Source organism: Ixodes scapularis, unplaced genomic scaffold (genome assembly GCF_016920785.2).
Source record: "Ixodes scapularis isolate PalLabHiFi unplaced genomic scaffold, ASM1692078v2 PGA_scaffold11__112_contigs__length_91849675, whole genome shotgun sequence".
Lineage (NCBI taxonomy): Eukaryota > Metazoa > Arthropoda > Arachnida > Ixodida > Ixodidae > Ixodes > Ixodes scapularis.
Genome location: NW_024609837.1, coordinates 88,019,335 through 88,032,981, shown reverse-complemented (window position 1 = coordinate 88,032,981; position 13,647 = coordinate 88,019,335). Strand labels below are relative to the sequence as shown.

General features: G+C 47.3%; 1 protein-coding gene across 1 annotated transcript; it reads left to right on the top strand.

Moving 5' to 3' along the window:
• Window positions 1-7,005: 7,005 nt before the first annotated feature.
• Window positions 7,006-10,589, top strand: LOC121048276. Its single transcript, XM_042289048.1, has 5 exons — window positions 7,006-7,054; window positions 7,656-7,997; window positions 9,038-9,247; window positions 10,175-10,362; window positions 10,485-10,589. The coding sequence occupies exons 1-5, from the start codon at window positions 7,006-7,008 to the stop codon at window positions 10,587-10,589; spliced, it is 894 nt and encodes a 297-aa protein (XP_042144982.1).
• The last annotated feature ends 3,058 nt before the right edge of the window (window positions 10,590-13,647 follow it).

Below are 13,647 nucleotides of genomic sequence, written 5' to 3'. Positions count from 1 at the left end.
CAAACTAGGCTTTTACACCAGGGGAGGATAGGAAACCGGCGACCCCTCCGTATTCGCTAAAATGTCATTCGATGAAACGTCATTGTTTCGGCTTCGTTCGCTAAAACTTCGTTCGCTCAAGTGAATGCCTCCAGTCCCCGGGATGCACTCACTTGATCAAATGACGTTTTAGCGAACGCCCACGTTTCACCGAATGACACTTTAGCGAAAGGTCGGAAGCCGCGAAGCGGCGTTTTCGGGTGGGCCAAATGGGTTAGCATTTTTGTAGTGAGCCGCCGCAGACTGTCGCCGCGAAACGGCGTAAGCGCAGCGCGGCCCCCGTTCTTCGCTACAACGTCGATTCGCTCAAATGTCGCTGTTCGCTAAAACATCATTTGCTCAAGCGATATGGACCCGTCCTCGTGGGCTCGGGATGGTTCCGCCCGCGGTGCCACGTGTTTCGCAGGTGTAACAAGGACCGCCGGATGGACCAGTCATCAGAAAAAAAAATTGGCGGGACCATTTCCACTGGGAAGATACCTCTTCTGGCTCCAAACTTCCTAAGCGCAACTCCACCTCCTCCCACCTCTCCCACTTGCTCCAGCTCTCCAATCCTCTCCAACTTAGGCAGCCTACATACTCCAACTTGGTGTGTGGTGCTCTCAATTAGCACGTCTTGCAACTTGGATTCTTTCGTTTTGCATGATGTTGTGGTGTGGCAGCACACGGGTTGTAAGAATATGCAAAACTTGCGCGGCAGCTTTCTTTTTTTTTTTTTTTTGTTATGCTCGCCGTTGAAGAAGCAACGTCTGACATTACCCTATTTTTGGCGGGGAAATGGCCGGACGGCCCTACAGCCCTACAATATACCATAAATGCCTAAAATACCCTACAAGTAGGGTAATTACCCTACGGTTGGCAACACTGCGCGCACACCAAACACAAAAGAGAAGTGACGGTTAGAGCAGTTCGCGTAGTCCCGCCGCGAGACTTGTGCAAGCCGCCGTGCGCAAAGGAGGCGAAAATTGGCCATTGCGCAACTGCCCCGGGAGAACCCTGGGCTCGAAGAAAGCTAAAGCATTAAAACATAAAAAAAAGGTCGGAGCATGCGCCGCTTGGCGTCTTTGAAAAAACACATTTAAGAAAAAAAAAAAAAAGAGAGAGCATGTGTTGCGGAGATTTCCTCTCAGGTCGGCCCACTCCTCGTGAATCCGTGACGTCACAACTCAGAGCGCTGCGGCCTTTGCTCTAGGTGGTGTTGAGCAGGCTTGATGAGGAGGAAAGGAGGAGGGAGGAGGGGTATGCCCTCCCCTCAGTACCCTTCCCTCCTCCTCTCAAGAGTTGCGCTCGATTTCGGCGTTACAGGGAGTTGTAAACGGCTTTCATGTTTTTAAAATAAACATACAGCTCCAATTAGAAACTTGCTGAGCGTCATCGAAAGCCGCTAAATCGGTAAATTTTAGAAAGTAGATTTAATTAATCGACATTTTATGACGATTACCGCGTATATTATGTCTACGAACATGTAAGACAACTGCACAAATCACCTTAGTGAAACCTTCGAGAGATTTTTTTTTAAATAATCTTTAAAAAAAAGTGTTTTTATACAAAGCTCTTTTAAAGCGAAATTGTTGTGTTAGAATGAAGGATTACACGAAGCGTTATGTAAGAAGATGCAGCAGCGGTGTCATGGATCCGTGATGATTCCGGACGGACAGATATTTAAAAAAGTACATATACAATGGGTGAAAATTCAAAATGTCCCTTACACAAGCCCTGGGGTCGTTAACTGGACAGATAAGAATAATTGTTAGTTATCCATCGTTAAATATGACATCATCCACTTTCTCGACGTACTAATGCCGTCAAGACTCGCAAGAAGACAATTTCTCGACACCGTCAGTATCGCGCCCGTCAGTGGTAATTTCTAGACAATATCCGTTCAGTTGCCCACTACGATACACAAAATATTTGGGGGGATACAGTCGGCGCGTTCTCCTCTTCTACCAAAATTAATAACTGCTTGAAAAAAAAAAAAAAAAATCGGGCGTAGCGATTCCTTTAGAATTTTAATATCACTTGCCCGGTCAGTCAGATGGCCGTCTTTACCCAAGTTCGTCTGCTTCTTTTGTTTAGGTTTTAGTTACGTCAGGACGCTTAAATCTGATTGGCTTGGATTTGAGGGATAGCGGATAGTAAACCTCAAGGCGAGCTGCCTCGAGGTCTACTCGTTATCCTTCAATCAGAGCCAATCAGAGCTAAGCGTTCTGACGTCACCATAACCCCCCCCCCCCCCCTCCTCCCCGCAAAACAAAGCAGACGAACTCGTGCTATGCACAATTGCGAAGGATGAATCACGAAGCAGGAAGCGTGAATACCGCCAGTAGCGCCCCGCGTTTATTAAGATGTCCCCGACCATAACTCGGTTTCACTTTAGGTCCGACCCCTGTCGACGCCCCGGTTTGATGGAGCCAAACAATCAGCGCAAAAATTGTATCGTCACGTCGTTCGACTTCTTTGTGCTTATTATCACGAACTAAACCAGTCACGCATATAAATGCGCCACGATCCTGCGATTTTTGTTTTATATGCGTAATTAATTTGTCGGTGCAAAGCAAAAGAAACCCGGGATGACATACGAGTGCCATGACGATACGCGTTAGGGGCTGCTTCATAGGCTCGGATGAATGGATGGATGTTAGTGGCTATACCTTCTTTAACGGGCGTTAGCTTCAGCCACCTAGCGGAAGTCGAAATCGGCAAACACACGATTCCTCCCGCTCTTTTAGGCTAATTTTCTCCCCCTTACTATCTCCATGAAGTGTGGAATATCACCAAGATAAGGTCCATCGGATCGTGGTGTCGATTGCGGTTGGGCTTAAAGTGAAGCGAAGTATAAATACAATTTGTCCCCCCTCAAGAAAAAAATAATTGTTGTCCCCTTTTCCCTCCTGCAAGTATGAACTACTCATCGCCGAACGCTCATTCTCCGCCTTAATGTGTCGATAGCGGACCAAACCAGGCGCCAAGGTTTCTGAACTAGCCGTTATGTAATTAAGAATCTATAGGTTGCTTTCCCTGAAATGTTCAATCGGAAAATCGGGCTCGTTTTTGTCTTTTCTTTTGGTTTCTGGTGCCATATAGCTCCGTGTATTCGAGTGCTCCGTCGGCCGCAATTTTGAATGATGTAACGGTTCGTGAGGAAACTTTGGCATCTGGTCCGGACCACTAGAACTCCAATTAGGCTGAGGAGGAGCGTTAGGCGATACATAGTTTATTTTTTGGCGGTGAATAGACCCCTGTAACTTGCTTTTGGGGTACACCGCACAGTAAGATATCTGGAGCGTCAACTTTGCCGCAAAACGCTCGAAAGATCCTATTGCTCCAATCAACTAAGAGAGGTCGGCGAAGGACGAGATTGACTGAGCATATGTTTACACCTAAACAATAGTGTGCGTGTGTGCGTGTGCGTGTGCGCGTGCATGTGCGCGTGTGTGTGTGCGCGTGTGTTTGTGTGTGTGTGTGTGTTCGTGCGTGGGGGGGGGGGGGGGTGGTCTGAGAGAAGGCGAACACTCCATGGGTACGATTGTGGGGACCGTAAGCGCGAGAGCGAGATCTCATTTCCCTCTCACAAAGCGAGCGGAGCTAGCGTTTGTAGACGCTTTGCCTGCTAACGCGAACATGAAACGCAGTTCACCTGCTACAAAACAGTTTTTTCGAAAAAAAAAACAACGTTGTACGTTGTTTGTTGACACACCGGAAAAAAATGTTGATCGCCTGCTGCGAACCGAGCGCCGCGTAGCGTGAGATTGGAGGCGGGCTGGAATAGACCGATTGAAAAATTACCCAAGCATCAAGCAGAATACAGGGAGTGGTGCTCCGCGCGCCACACGCGCACGCCTTCCCCATATAAAAATTCGAAGTAAATAACCAAAATAAAGCACTGACCAACGCGCGTGAAAATAAAAATTGTTTTAGGCATTTGCTTTAGAAAAATTACTACTGCTGAGGCCAGCACGTACGGCCCTAGAACACCAATCCCGGCATTCTCCTTGATGCTTGGGTAATTTAGCAATAGGTCTATTATAACTGTCTGCTGTTTCACGTTCGAAGCCTTTGAATACTCGCGCTTTGTTGGCAAACCTCAAGTTGTTCCGCTGCGTTCACAAGGAGAAATTAGCGGGTAAGTAATGGAGTGCTTAGGTCAAGCAGACCAAAGGCCTCTTAATTATTTTCGCTATTGTGTATTGGTAAGGCGTTCTCATGAAAATTTTGCACTATAGGCTTATTTCAAAACTCGAAGCGCCTGATCCAACGTTACTAAATCACTCAGTTGGGAAACTCCCATAGTGACAGCTTTGAAAAAGTGGCCCCAGTCTGTCTCCGAACACCGAGCTAATGACGAACACAACGCCACCATTTCTCCCGCAGCGGCCACTCAAGGAACTGTACGTGACTTCTATTTTGGCTTTCAGAACAGATACAGCGGAAGAGGTTGCAGGGGTGCCACCCCCGTCGCCCCGGCGGACGCGCCGCGTTCAAGTACTGATGTTAAAATGCACCTAGGTCAGGACGCGCTACCTGAAAGGCCCGCTGAGGCATGGTTGTATAAAAACAATATTAATTGTGCTGCAAAACCTTGCGAACTAAAGATGATAAAAACATCACGCGCCCCTCATTTGGTACTAAACTCCAATAAATTTATACAAAAAGAGTCTTTTCCGTTTGTTTTTACGCAAAAACAGGCTTTCAAAAAGCTCGAGGAGACCACAGTACAGACAAACGAAAAAGAGTGGCGCTGTTGTCGCATTTAGCTCGGTCTCGGTGGACGCCAGCGGCCCAGGTTTCGACGGCGAGTTTCCCAACTGAGTGTTTTAGTAACGTTGGCCTGATCGCAGTGTAATTCCAGGTTATGCATTGTGGCAGTCAATGGGAATCAGAATCCACACACGCTCCGCTCCTGGCTTACTGGTTCCCAAAATGCAACGCATGCAGTGCCGAATTTATGAAAGAAGTCTTTCGCGAACTCGCGAACGGGGAAAACAATCGCTCATTGGTGAATAACTCGCGTGCTCTCGCGTCACGTCCATCGAAAATCCGTAAATGCTCTCCCTTTCACATTGCCTAAAATCGGACCCCTGATCTCTTACAGAAAGACGCAAATTGGGAACATAAAACCACTTTAATTGTCGAAAATATACACACGCCAGCCATTTTTTTTGGAGCGCAAGTTCGCCTGCTTTTTGAGCAGGGGTTGCGGTGACGTCAAAAGGCCGAGCTCTGATTGGCTCCGATTGGAGGTATAGTGGGCGAACCTCAAGACAGCCAGCATTCAGGTCTGACCGCCATCTCTCCATCAGGACCAATGAGACCTCGGCGTTCTGACGTCAGTGCAAACCCCTCCGCAAGGAACTGACGAACATGTGCTCCGCATAATCACCAACCATTCAAGAAATGCAGGGTTTGGCGTGGTTCCAGCTTCTTATCCTCAATCGGCAGCCAGTGAGGTCAAGGCATTACTCAGGGAGAATGCCTAAGAGCCAATCACGAAGAAAAAACCGTAATCAAGTAGTAAGGCACGCCCCGCGTTACTTTATCTTCCATATTTAATACCACCATGGATTTATATTTTCTTGGGCTGAATGAGTATAAGCAAGGCTCTTCAGTTTGCTAGGGGAGAGCATAAGCATCGACCTTAAACATAAACACCTACGATCGAATTTGATATAAAGCAATATTAACATGCCCATGAAGACACCATGCTTATGGAAGATAAGTTTAAAATTTAAACATAGTGTTTGCTGCCAACACTAAATGTCACCACTAGCGTTCGCGCGGAACGATAATGTAATCAAGCATGCTCGAGTCTTTATTTAAAAAAACAAGAAAAAAAACAAGTATTTCGTTTTTATGACTTACTGCGTTCATTAAAATAATAACGTAGCCGATGAGTTCAGTCAAAGTGAATACAGTATTGTGTGAGAGGTCAGAAACCACAGCTACTTCTGGGCGGACAGATGTTAGGAGAGTACCTGCTTGTCTCTTCGCTAGAAAAAAAAAGGAACAGATGGCCTAAAAATGGACTCATTGTTAATTACTTTTTGTCAAAATTTTCTACACCCTAAAATAAAAATAAAACTTTCGTATGGGCAAAAAAGGAAACCTGGGTGCACTTACCTATTTCAACGTGCTCTGTAACTGTGGTTGCGTTACGTTGATCTAGAAAACAGGAGGCACCATCAAAAATTGAAGTTTAAATTATGTACCGGTTGTAATATATATTAATATATACCGGTTCACATGCGTTTGTATGTGTATATAACTGTTGTATTGTCACTAGCTTTTTATTTCTGCATTGTCACTCCCGCGCATGCTGGCTTCGTTTCTTCCGTTCGCCGACACCAGAGATAGTCGGTACCCCGTCGTTCCTCCTCCCCCTTTCCCTCACCCTATCAGTATCCTCGTCCCGCTCAGAAAACTATACATTGCGGAACACAACCGAATAAAGACGTTGATACGCTGCCACCAGCTGTTCCTCGATTTTCTTCTCGCCGCACGCGGTGGCTTATGCGACGCAGCAGTGGCGACGAGTCCGGACCTCGCCCAAGCGGACAAAAAGCCCCGGAGGCAGCCATACAGCTCAGCAGCGTCCCGAGGACAGCTATGGCCCACCTGCAACTACCAGAATTCGACGAAGACAAAGATAAGTGGAAACTTTATCTCATTAAGGTCGAAGCCTACTTTGAGGCTAACACCGTCACAGACTCTGCTAAAAGAAGAGCGCTGCTAGTGGCGGCACTAAGCACGAAGACTGTACAAGTACTAGCAGGAAGAGTAGCCCCCCGCACGCCTAATTCTTTGACTTATGAACAAGTTGTACAAGCCCTGAATGAGAACTACGACCCGAAGCGATACGAAATAACGGAAAGTTACAAGTTCTTCAACCGTTGTCAAATGGAAGGCGAGTCTGTCCATGCGTTTCTGGTTGAAATACGTCGGATAGCAGACAATTGCAACTTTGGCAGCATGTTGGACCGCATGCTCAGGGACAGAATCATTTGCGGGGTACGCTCAAGTACGTTACAAAAGCAGCTGCTTGCAAAAAGAGAACTAACACTAGAAGAAGCCAAGCGAAGCCGAAGCGGTTTCGGCGGAAACAGCCGAGAACGACTCTAAAAAAATGTCTTCGGAGCCAGCGGCTTTACTGCAAGTGCAAGCGCGTCGTCATTCTTCAGCACAAGCTAACGTAAAGCGCGATGCCCCGCGAGAGTGCGGCAGGTGCGGGAGCACAAAGCATGATGAGAACAGCTGTGGCTGGGCCAACTCTCGTTGTTACCGTTGTGGACGGCATGGTCACTTGGCAAAGAAATGTCGGAACGCTGCTGCCCGCAAAAGCCAAGTGACTAAGGCGGCTCACGCAACGACCTTGGCTGTTGCTGAAGCTACGTCAGACGTGGAAGGCAGTGATGAAACGCACATCTGGACTTTAGTTTCAGAAAGAAAGAACTTTCTCGAACCGCCGATTCGCCGCACGTTAACGTGGGGGGGAGTAGATCTACCAATGGAAGTTTACACCGGATCTCCTGTTTGTGTCATATCACGGCAAATTTCTGAGAAACATCGCAATGTGTGGCCGTGCTTGAAGCCGTCACGTGTTAAGCTGTCATGCTACACAGGTCGTATTCCAGTGTTGGGTGAGCTTCAACTCCATGTGTGCTACAAAGGCGTGGACGTCGACTGCTCCCTGACTGTACTGGACTGTTCGGGACCATGCCTATGCGGCCGGGACCTCCTTGCTAAGCTGAAGGATGCCGGGATGTCTATTCTGCAGTGGGCCGGACACGACTCTACAGCGCCAGACCCAAAATGCAGCTCATCAGTCAACAACATCTTTAGTGACTACCAGGATGTCTTCTCCAGGGACCTGGGAGTAATCAAGGGACCTCCAGCCAGCCTGCAACTGAAAGACGGAGTTTCCCCCAAGTTCTGTAAGGCGAGACCCATCCCTTATGCGCTTCGTGATAAGGTGTCGTTAGAGCTTGACCGGCTAGTATCTCTCGGTGTGCTATCATCTGTAAAACACTCGGAATGGGCAACCCCCATAGTCCCAGTACTTAAGAAAGACGGCAATGTACGAATTTGTTGTGATTTCAAAGCCACATTGAACCCCGCCTGCGCAGTTGAACAATATCCGCTGCCTGTTATTGAGGATATTTTGCAGGCTTAAATGGTGGCGAAAGTTTCAGCACCTTGGACTTACGAGACGCGTATAATCAGGTTCCATTGGATGAAGCCGCGCGGAAGCTTTGTGTTATCAACACTCACAGGGGCTTGTTTTGTTATAATAGGCTTCCGTTTGGCATTGCCTCTGCTCCTGCAATCTTTCAAAGAAAAGTGGACGTGATACTTGCGGGCCTGCCGGGTGTGCAAGCCTATCTTGACGACGTGCTTGTATCCGAAAAAAAGGACGATAACGGGGCGTGACTGAAAAGTGTGCTGGAGCGATTTCGCGAACACGGTGTTAAACTGAGGTATGACAAGTGCACTTTTCGTCAACCTGCCGTCACTTATCTCGGTCATCGCATAGACAAGCAAGGCCTTCACCCGACTGAGAAAAACGTGGACGCAATCACACAGGCACCCAGCCCGCGTAACATCAGTGAGCTCCGTTCGTTCCTGGGAATGTTAACGTTTTATGCTAAGTTTCTGCCAAGCATGTCAACTCTCCTCGCTCCGCTATATCGACTATTGGAGAAAAATTCACGATGGCAGTGGAAACAACCACAGGAAATTGCTTTCAACAGGGCCAAGCAACGGCTTAAGGAAGCGAAGGTTCTGGTGCATTTCGACCCGGCTAAGCAGCTAAAGCTAGAATGCGACGCATCGCCGTATGGCTTGGGAGCAGTCCTGTTTCACACCTCGGGCAACGTTCACAAGCCCATCGGGTTCCGCTCTAGGACATTAACACAAGCAGAACGGAACTATTCTCTGCTTGAGCGAGAGGCCCTCGCACTCGTGTTTGGTGTGACAAAGTTTCGGGATTATCTCCTTGGTCGAGAGTTTACCTTGGTTACCGACCACCAGCCACTCCTGGGCCTCCTGAGAGCTGACCGACTGACTCCGGCAATGCCCGCCGCCCGGATTCAACGCTGGGCGCTTTACCTGGGTGGCTACCGTTACAAGCTGCACTACGTGCCAGGAAAGCAGTTGCTGAACTCGGACGCCCTAAGCAGATTGCCGATGCTGTCAACGGAGCCGGAAGATGACGGTGAGCCCCCAGAGTATGTTCTCTCCTTGCAGACCTTGAATGACGGCGTGGTGACATCGCGCGAGCTAAAAGATTTTACGGCCGCCGATTCCACCCTAGCTCGTGTCAAGCATTACATATTGCGCGGCTGGCCTAAAAGTACGAAGGGACTGGAGCCTTCTTTGCTGCCATTTTATGATCGCAAGCTGGAGTTGTCGGTGGCACACGAACTAGTATACTGGGGTAATCGAGCGATCATACCGGTAAAAGCCCAGTCGAGAATGCTGCAGCTACTGCATGAAACGCACCAAGGTTCCTCGGCTATGAAGTCTGTTGCCTGATCGTTGTTTTGGTGGCCAGGACTAGACCGCGACATCGAAAGACTGTCAGCTAACTGTCACAACTGCATAATGAACTTGCCCATGCCGACAGCAGCACCCCCGGTGCCTTGGCCAAAGACCCTAGAGAAGTCGTCTCGGCTACACATAGATTCTGCAGGACCGCTAGCTGGGAAGATGATACTCGTAGTGGTGGACAGCCATTCCAAATGGATCGAAGCTGTACCCACGAAGCACGCTACCACAGCGAGTACGATCAGCTGTCTACGCAACATTTTCAGCCATTTTGGCGTGCCACGTACAATAGTTTCTGAAAACGGAACGCAGTTCACTAGCCAAGAATTTGCCACATTCGTAAAGAAAAACCATATCACTCACCTCCGCACAGCCCCTTTTCACCCTCAGTCGAACGGAGCAGCCGAAAGGGCATTTCGAACAGTGAAAGATGGCCTTCGTAAAATGAAAGAGGGGATATTGGAAGACAAACTGTCGAGGTTGCTATTCAATTATAGAAGGACTCCTCAGCGCACGGGGAAATCGCCTTCCGAGATGCTACTGCGTTACCGGATACGTTCTCGTTTAGACGCATGTTTTCCTCAAACTGTCGCAGAGCCACCACAGGGACGTAATGACTGGGCGGTACAACCGGACAGCACCGTCTATGTGCGCAATTACGGCGTCGGTGAGAAATGGACACCCGGGCGCGTCAAGACCACAACAGGAGCCCGGATGGCGACCGTGGAAACCCCCACAGCGGTTATTCGGCGGCACACCGACCAAGTACGCCCCCGCCACGACGCAAGCCCGCAGAGTCTGCCAGATAGCCGCGCATCAAACGCTACAGAGGCTTCAGGTCGAGCATCGCCTTCCCAAGCCGTCGAAGCGGCTGTGGGGCCTAGCGCTCAGCTATCTCCCGACAGGGAGCAGCAGCTACATTACCCGACTACGCCGCCATCCTCTACCACGAAGACGGACGCAGGTGGAGCTCAACCAGCGATCCCCCGGCGGTCGACAAGACTTCGTAAACCAATAGATAGGTTTCACTATTAAGGGGAGAGAAATTGTTGTATTGTCACTAGCTTTTTATTTCTGCATTGTCGCTCCCGCGCATGCTGGCTTCGTTTCTTCCGTTCGCCGACACCAGAGATAGTCGGTACCCCGTCGTTCCTCCTCCCCCTTTCCCTCACCCTATCAGTATCCTCCCCCCGCTCAGAAAACTATATGTTGCGGAACACAACCGAATAAAGACGTTGATACGCTGCCACCAGCTGTTCCTCGGTTTTCTTCACGCCGCACGCGGTGGCTTATGCGACGCAGCAATAACCGGTACAAATTATATACCGGTTATAATATATATTAATATATACCGGTTCACATGCGTTAATCACTGTTGAACGTCAATGCATAACCATAATTTAATGAAATAATATGCCACGACTTGTGTTTTTTTAAGTTATAGATGATTATAGAGCTATAAATAAGGCAGACAGCACAGGAGGAAAATGGAGAGTCAAATTAAGAGACACTCAAACAACTGAGAACGTTCTCAAACCCTTGTGAGTGATTTTATTCCTGACCAGAGTATAATGCTGTCAGATTTTTTTTCTCCTTCAGGGGCTTTCGTTGTTAACATTCCTGACTGTCACAGGACTGCACAGAAAGTTGCGCTACCGAAAATGACACTTTGAGCTGGTTTTGATGATTTGAAAATGGACCGCCACGTTACTAAGGGACTAGGGTTCGATGTCTTTCATTTTAGGCAGTTTCCACATGTGACCGCGGACTTGCCGAAATACGTTTTGACCTAAAACAAAAAATGTGTGCGATTTAACACTGGGCATACCGTAAGCATGTGAAAGCTTGTGGTCAGTGTCAAAGCGCCGATAGTTTTTTTGTTTTTGTTTTTTGTTTTTGTTTTTGGTTTAAACTCATTTTCGTGCTCATAATTTGCCGAGTTCACTCCGTAAATTGGAGCCGTAAATATTTTTCAAAAGTCTGTGCCATCTCCTGTACGCCATTATTGATTACTTACGCTGAGCAGACATTGGACACGAGTGTGAAGTCTGCGTTCAGCGAGTAGCCGGATCCAGTCGCGTGCTTTGTGGCCAAGGAATGGCGGTCGTCAATGTTGCCTAATGAACTTTTGAAAAGAGTTGAAGTATTTTGCGGCAAAGTAGCTGAACGAAGCTCCTGAAAGTGTAGCTAATTCCTCTTGGAATTCTACTGTCTTCCCGTATTAATATATAATTACCCGATGCGTGTGTGTAGTTTACGGATGCACGTTCGATGAGCTCCACTTTGTGGAGCAGTCCGCTGTCCACGCGGCGGCGTGCCCTGACTGTTAAGGGCGAAATCTTGAACTTCGGATTCAGCATGCCGTCCTGCACAAGATGAATATCACAATCTAACGTTGTTGTAAAGGGGGACTCCTGTGGTGTGTTTTAGATACACGAACAAAACCTATTTCCGGAATGGCCGGGCTCGTCTCGTGCATTCTTCCCATTGTCCTTGTGTTTTTGCCTGCTGCTACCAGTTGTAATCATGCACCAACTCGCCTGCATCGCCATATTGATCTACTTTCTCACACCTGCTATTCATTATCTTTTTAAATTTTAAATAGCTATGGAGAAAACGGCCAATGAAGGTTATGCCAAAACCAACACGCTTTCCAGTAGTATGTTGTCACATGTTGTATAAATTGAAATGTCGAGCAGGCATTCTAAAAAAAACAAAGTATTTTGGGGATGTTCTTTTTATTTTGGTTGCGTGAGCTTAACCAGTTTTTATTTTATAACATCAAACTACTTGTAACCAGTTTGAACAAGCTGGTTCCCCCCTGTTACTTCCCACTACAACATTTGGCGTCAAGCATTCAGTTTTGCCAGTAGAACCTGAAAGTTCAATAACTTCGCGAAAAAAGTTTCAGGGACTTGCGTGTCTGTAGATGTTTTGAATCAATCATTAGGCGAATCGGCGACTATAAAAATTAAACGGATTTCCTTTAAACACTTTCTGGATGAAACACTGGCGATGTTTTGCGTCAAGTTGAAGTCCCCACAATATACAGCGAACATAGCTTTTACAATAAACATGAAGTGATTCGAGGGGCAAATAAGACAACGAAGAAAATAGCAGAACAAGAAAAGAAGACGACGACGACGAGGGAGGAGGTAGAATAAAAAAGTGTATGATTAAGATGTGTGGTATGAATTTATACAGACCTAACAATTTTACAGATTACCCTACAGAGTACAGATTAATTAAAATGTGGGAAATCTTTCACATAGATCCTGGTTCTTGCGAAGGACTATTGTTTTGAGCTACAATTTTGAAGTCAGTATCACGACGGATCTTTCTCGACACGTCAACACGTTAACATATCGCACTTGGTCGAGCTGGTCAAACAGGAGGCGAAGAATTCGAACGCAGAATTCCTTAGCTCAACATCCGTGAAGATAAACCTCAAAAATTTAATTCTTGAAGAAATATTGCTACGGCCATACCGGAAAGTATCCGAAGAGACCTGAAACACGACGATGATGACGCGAGCCTTTTAAATACAACAGCAGCTGTTAATCCAGCAAAGTGAGGTGATGCGGGCCGTTGTTCCTTCGACTAAAGGAAACTAAAAACCAAGATTTGAAATGGTAAGGCCAAACATGTTTGATGTTCATTTATCAGCTCCTGAAGGGTGGATTAAATTTTAAGGGGACAATTTTGAAAGAAAACGAAAAAAAAAAAACTACTGTAAGTCCGAGCAGGACCGCATCAAGAACATCCGCCTCTTCTTAATTGTCTAACATCTCAAAGAAGTGGCACGAACTTCATTTTGTGGATCACCCGGGAGCAAGCTGGAGGGATGGCAAGGCAAATTTTCTCACAATTACTATCTTTGCTGATGTAATTCCGATGTTGTACACTGAATTGTTCAATATGAGCACCTACCCTTCAGCTAATGCAAAATTCAGGGTGCCCTTAGACATCAGTGACGAAGCAGTGGTGCAACAAATACTAAAACGTGACCAGAGAGATTGCTTGTCTAAAGCAGGAGCTACAAAACATGCTTAATGCGGGCCTCATCCG

Bases quoted from the DNA above. Each gene is read 5' to 3' on its own strand.
- LOC121048276 (XM_042289048.1), top strand. From the start codon at position 7,006: ATGTTGGACCGCATGCTCAGGGACAGAATCATTTGCGGGGTACGCTCA. The intron at 7,055-7,655 runs GTACGTTACAAA...CATGCTACACAG, and splicing joins CATTTGCGGGGTACGCTCAA to GTCGTATTCCAGTGTTGGGT. The intron at 9,248-10,174 runs GTGAGCCCCCAG...AAACTGTCGCAG, and splicing joins AACGGAGCCGGAAGATGACG to AGCCACCACAGGGACGTAAT.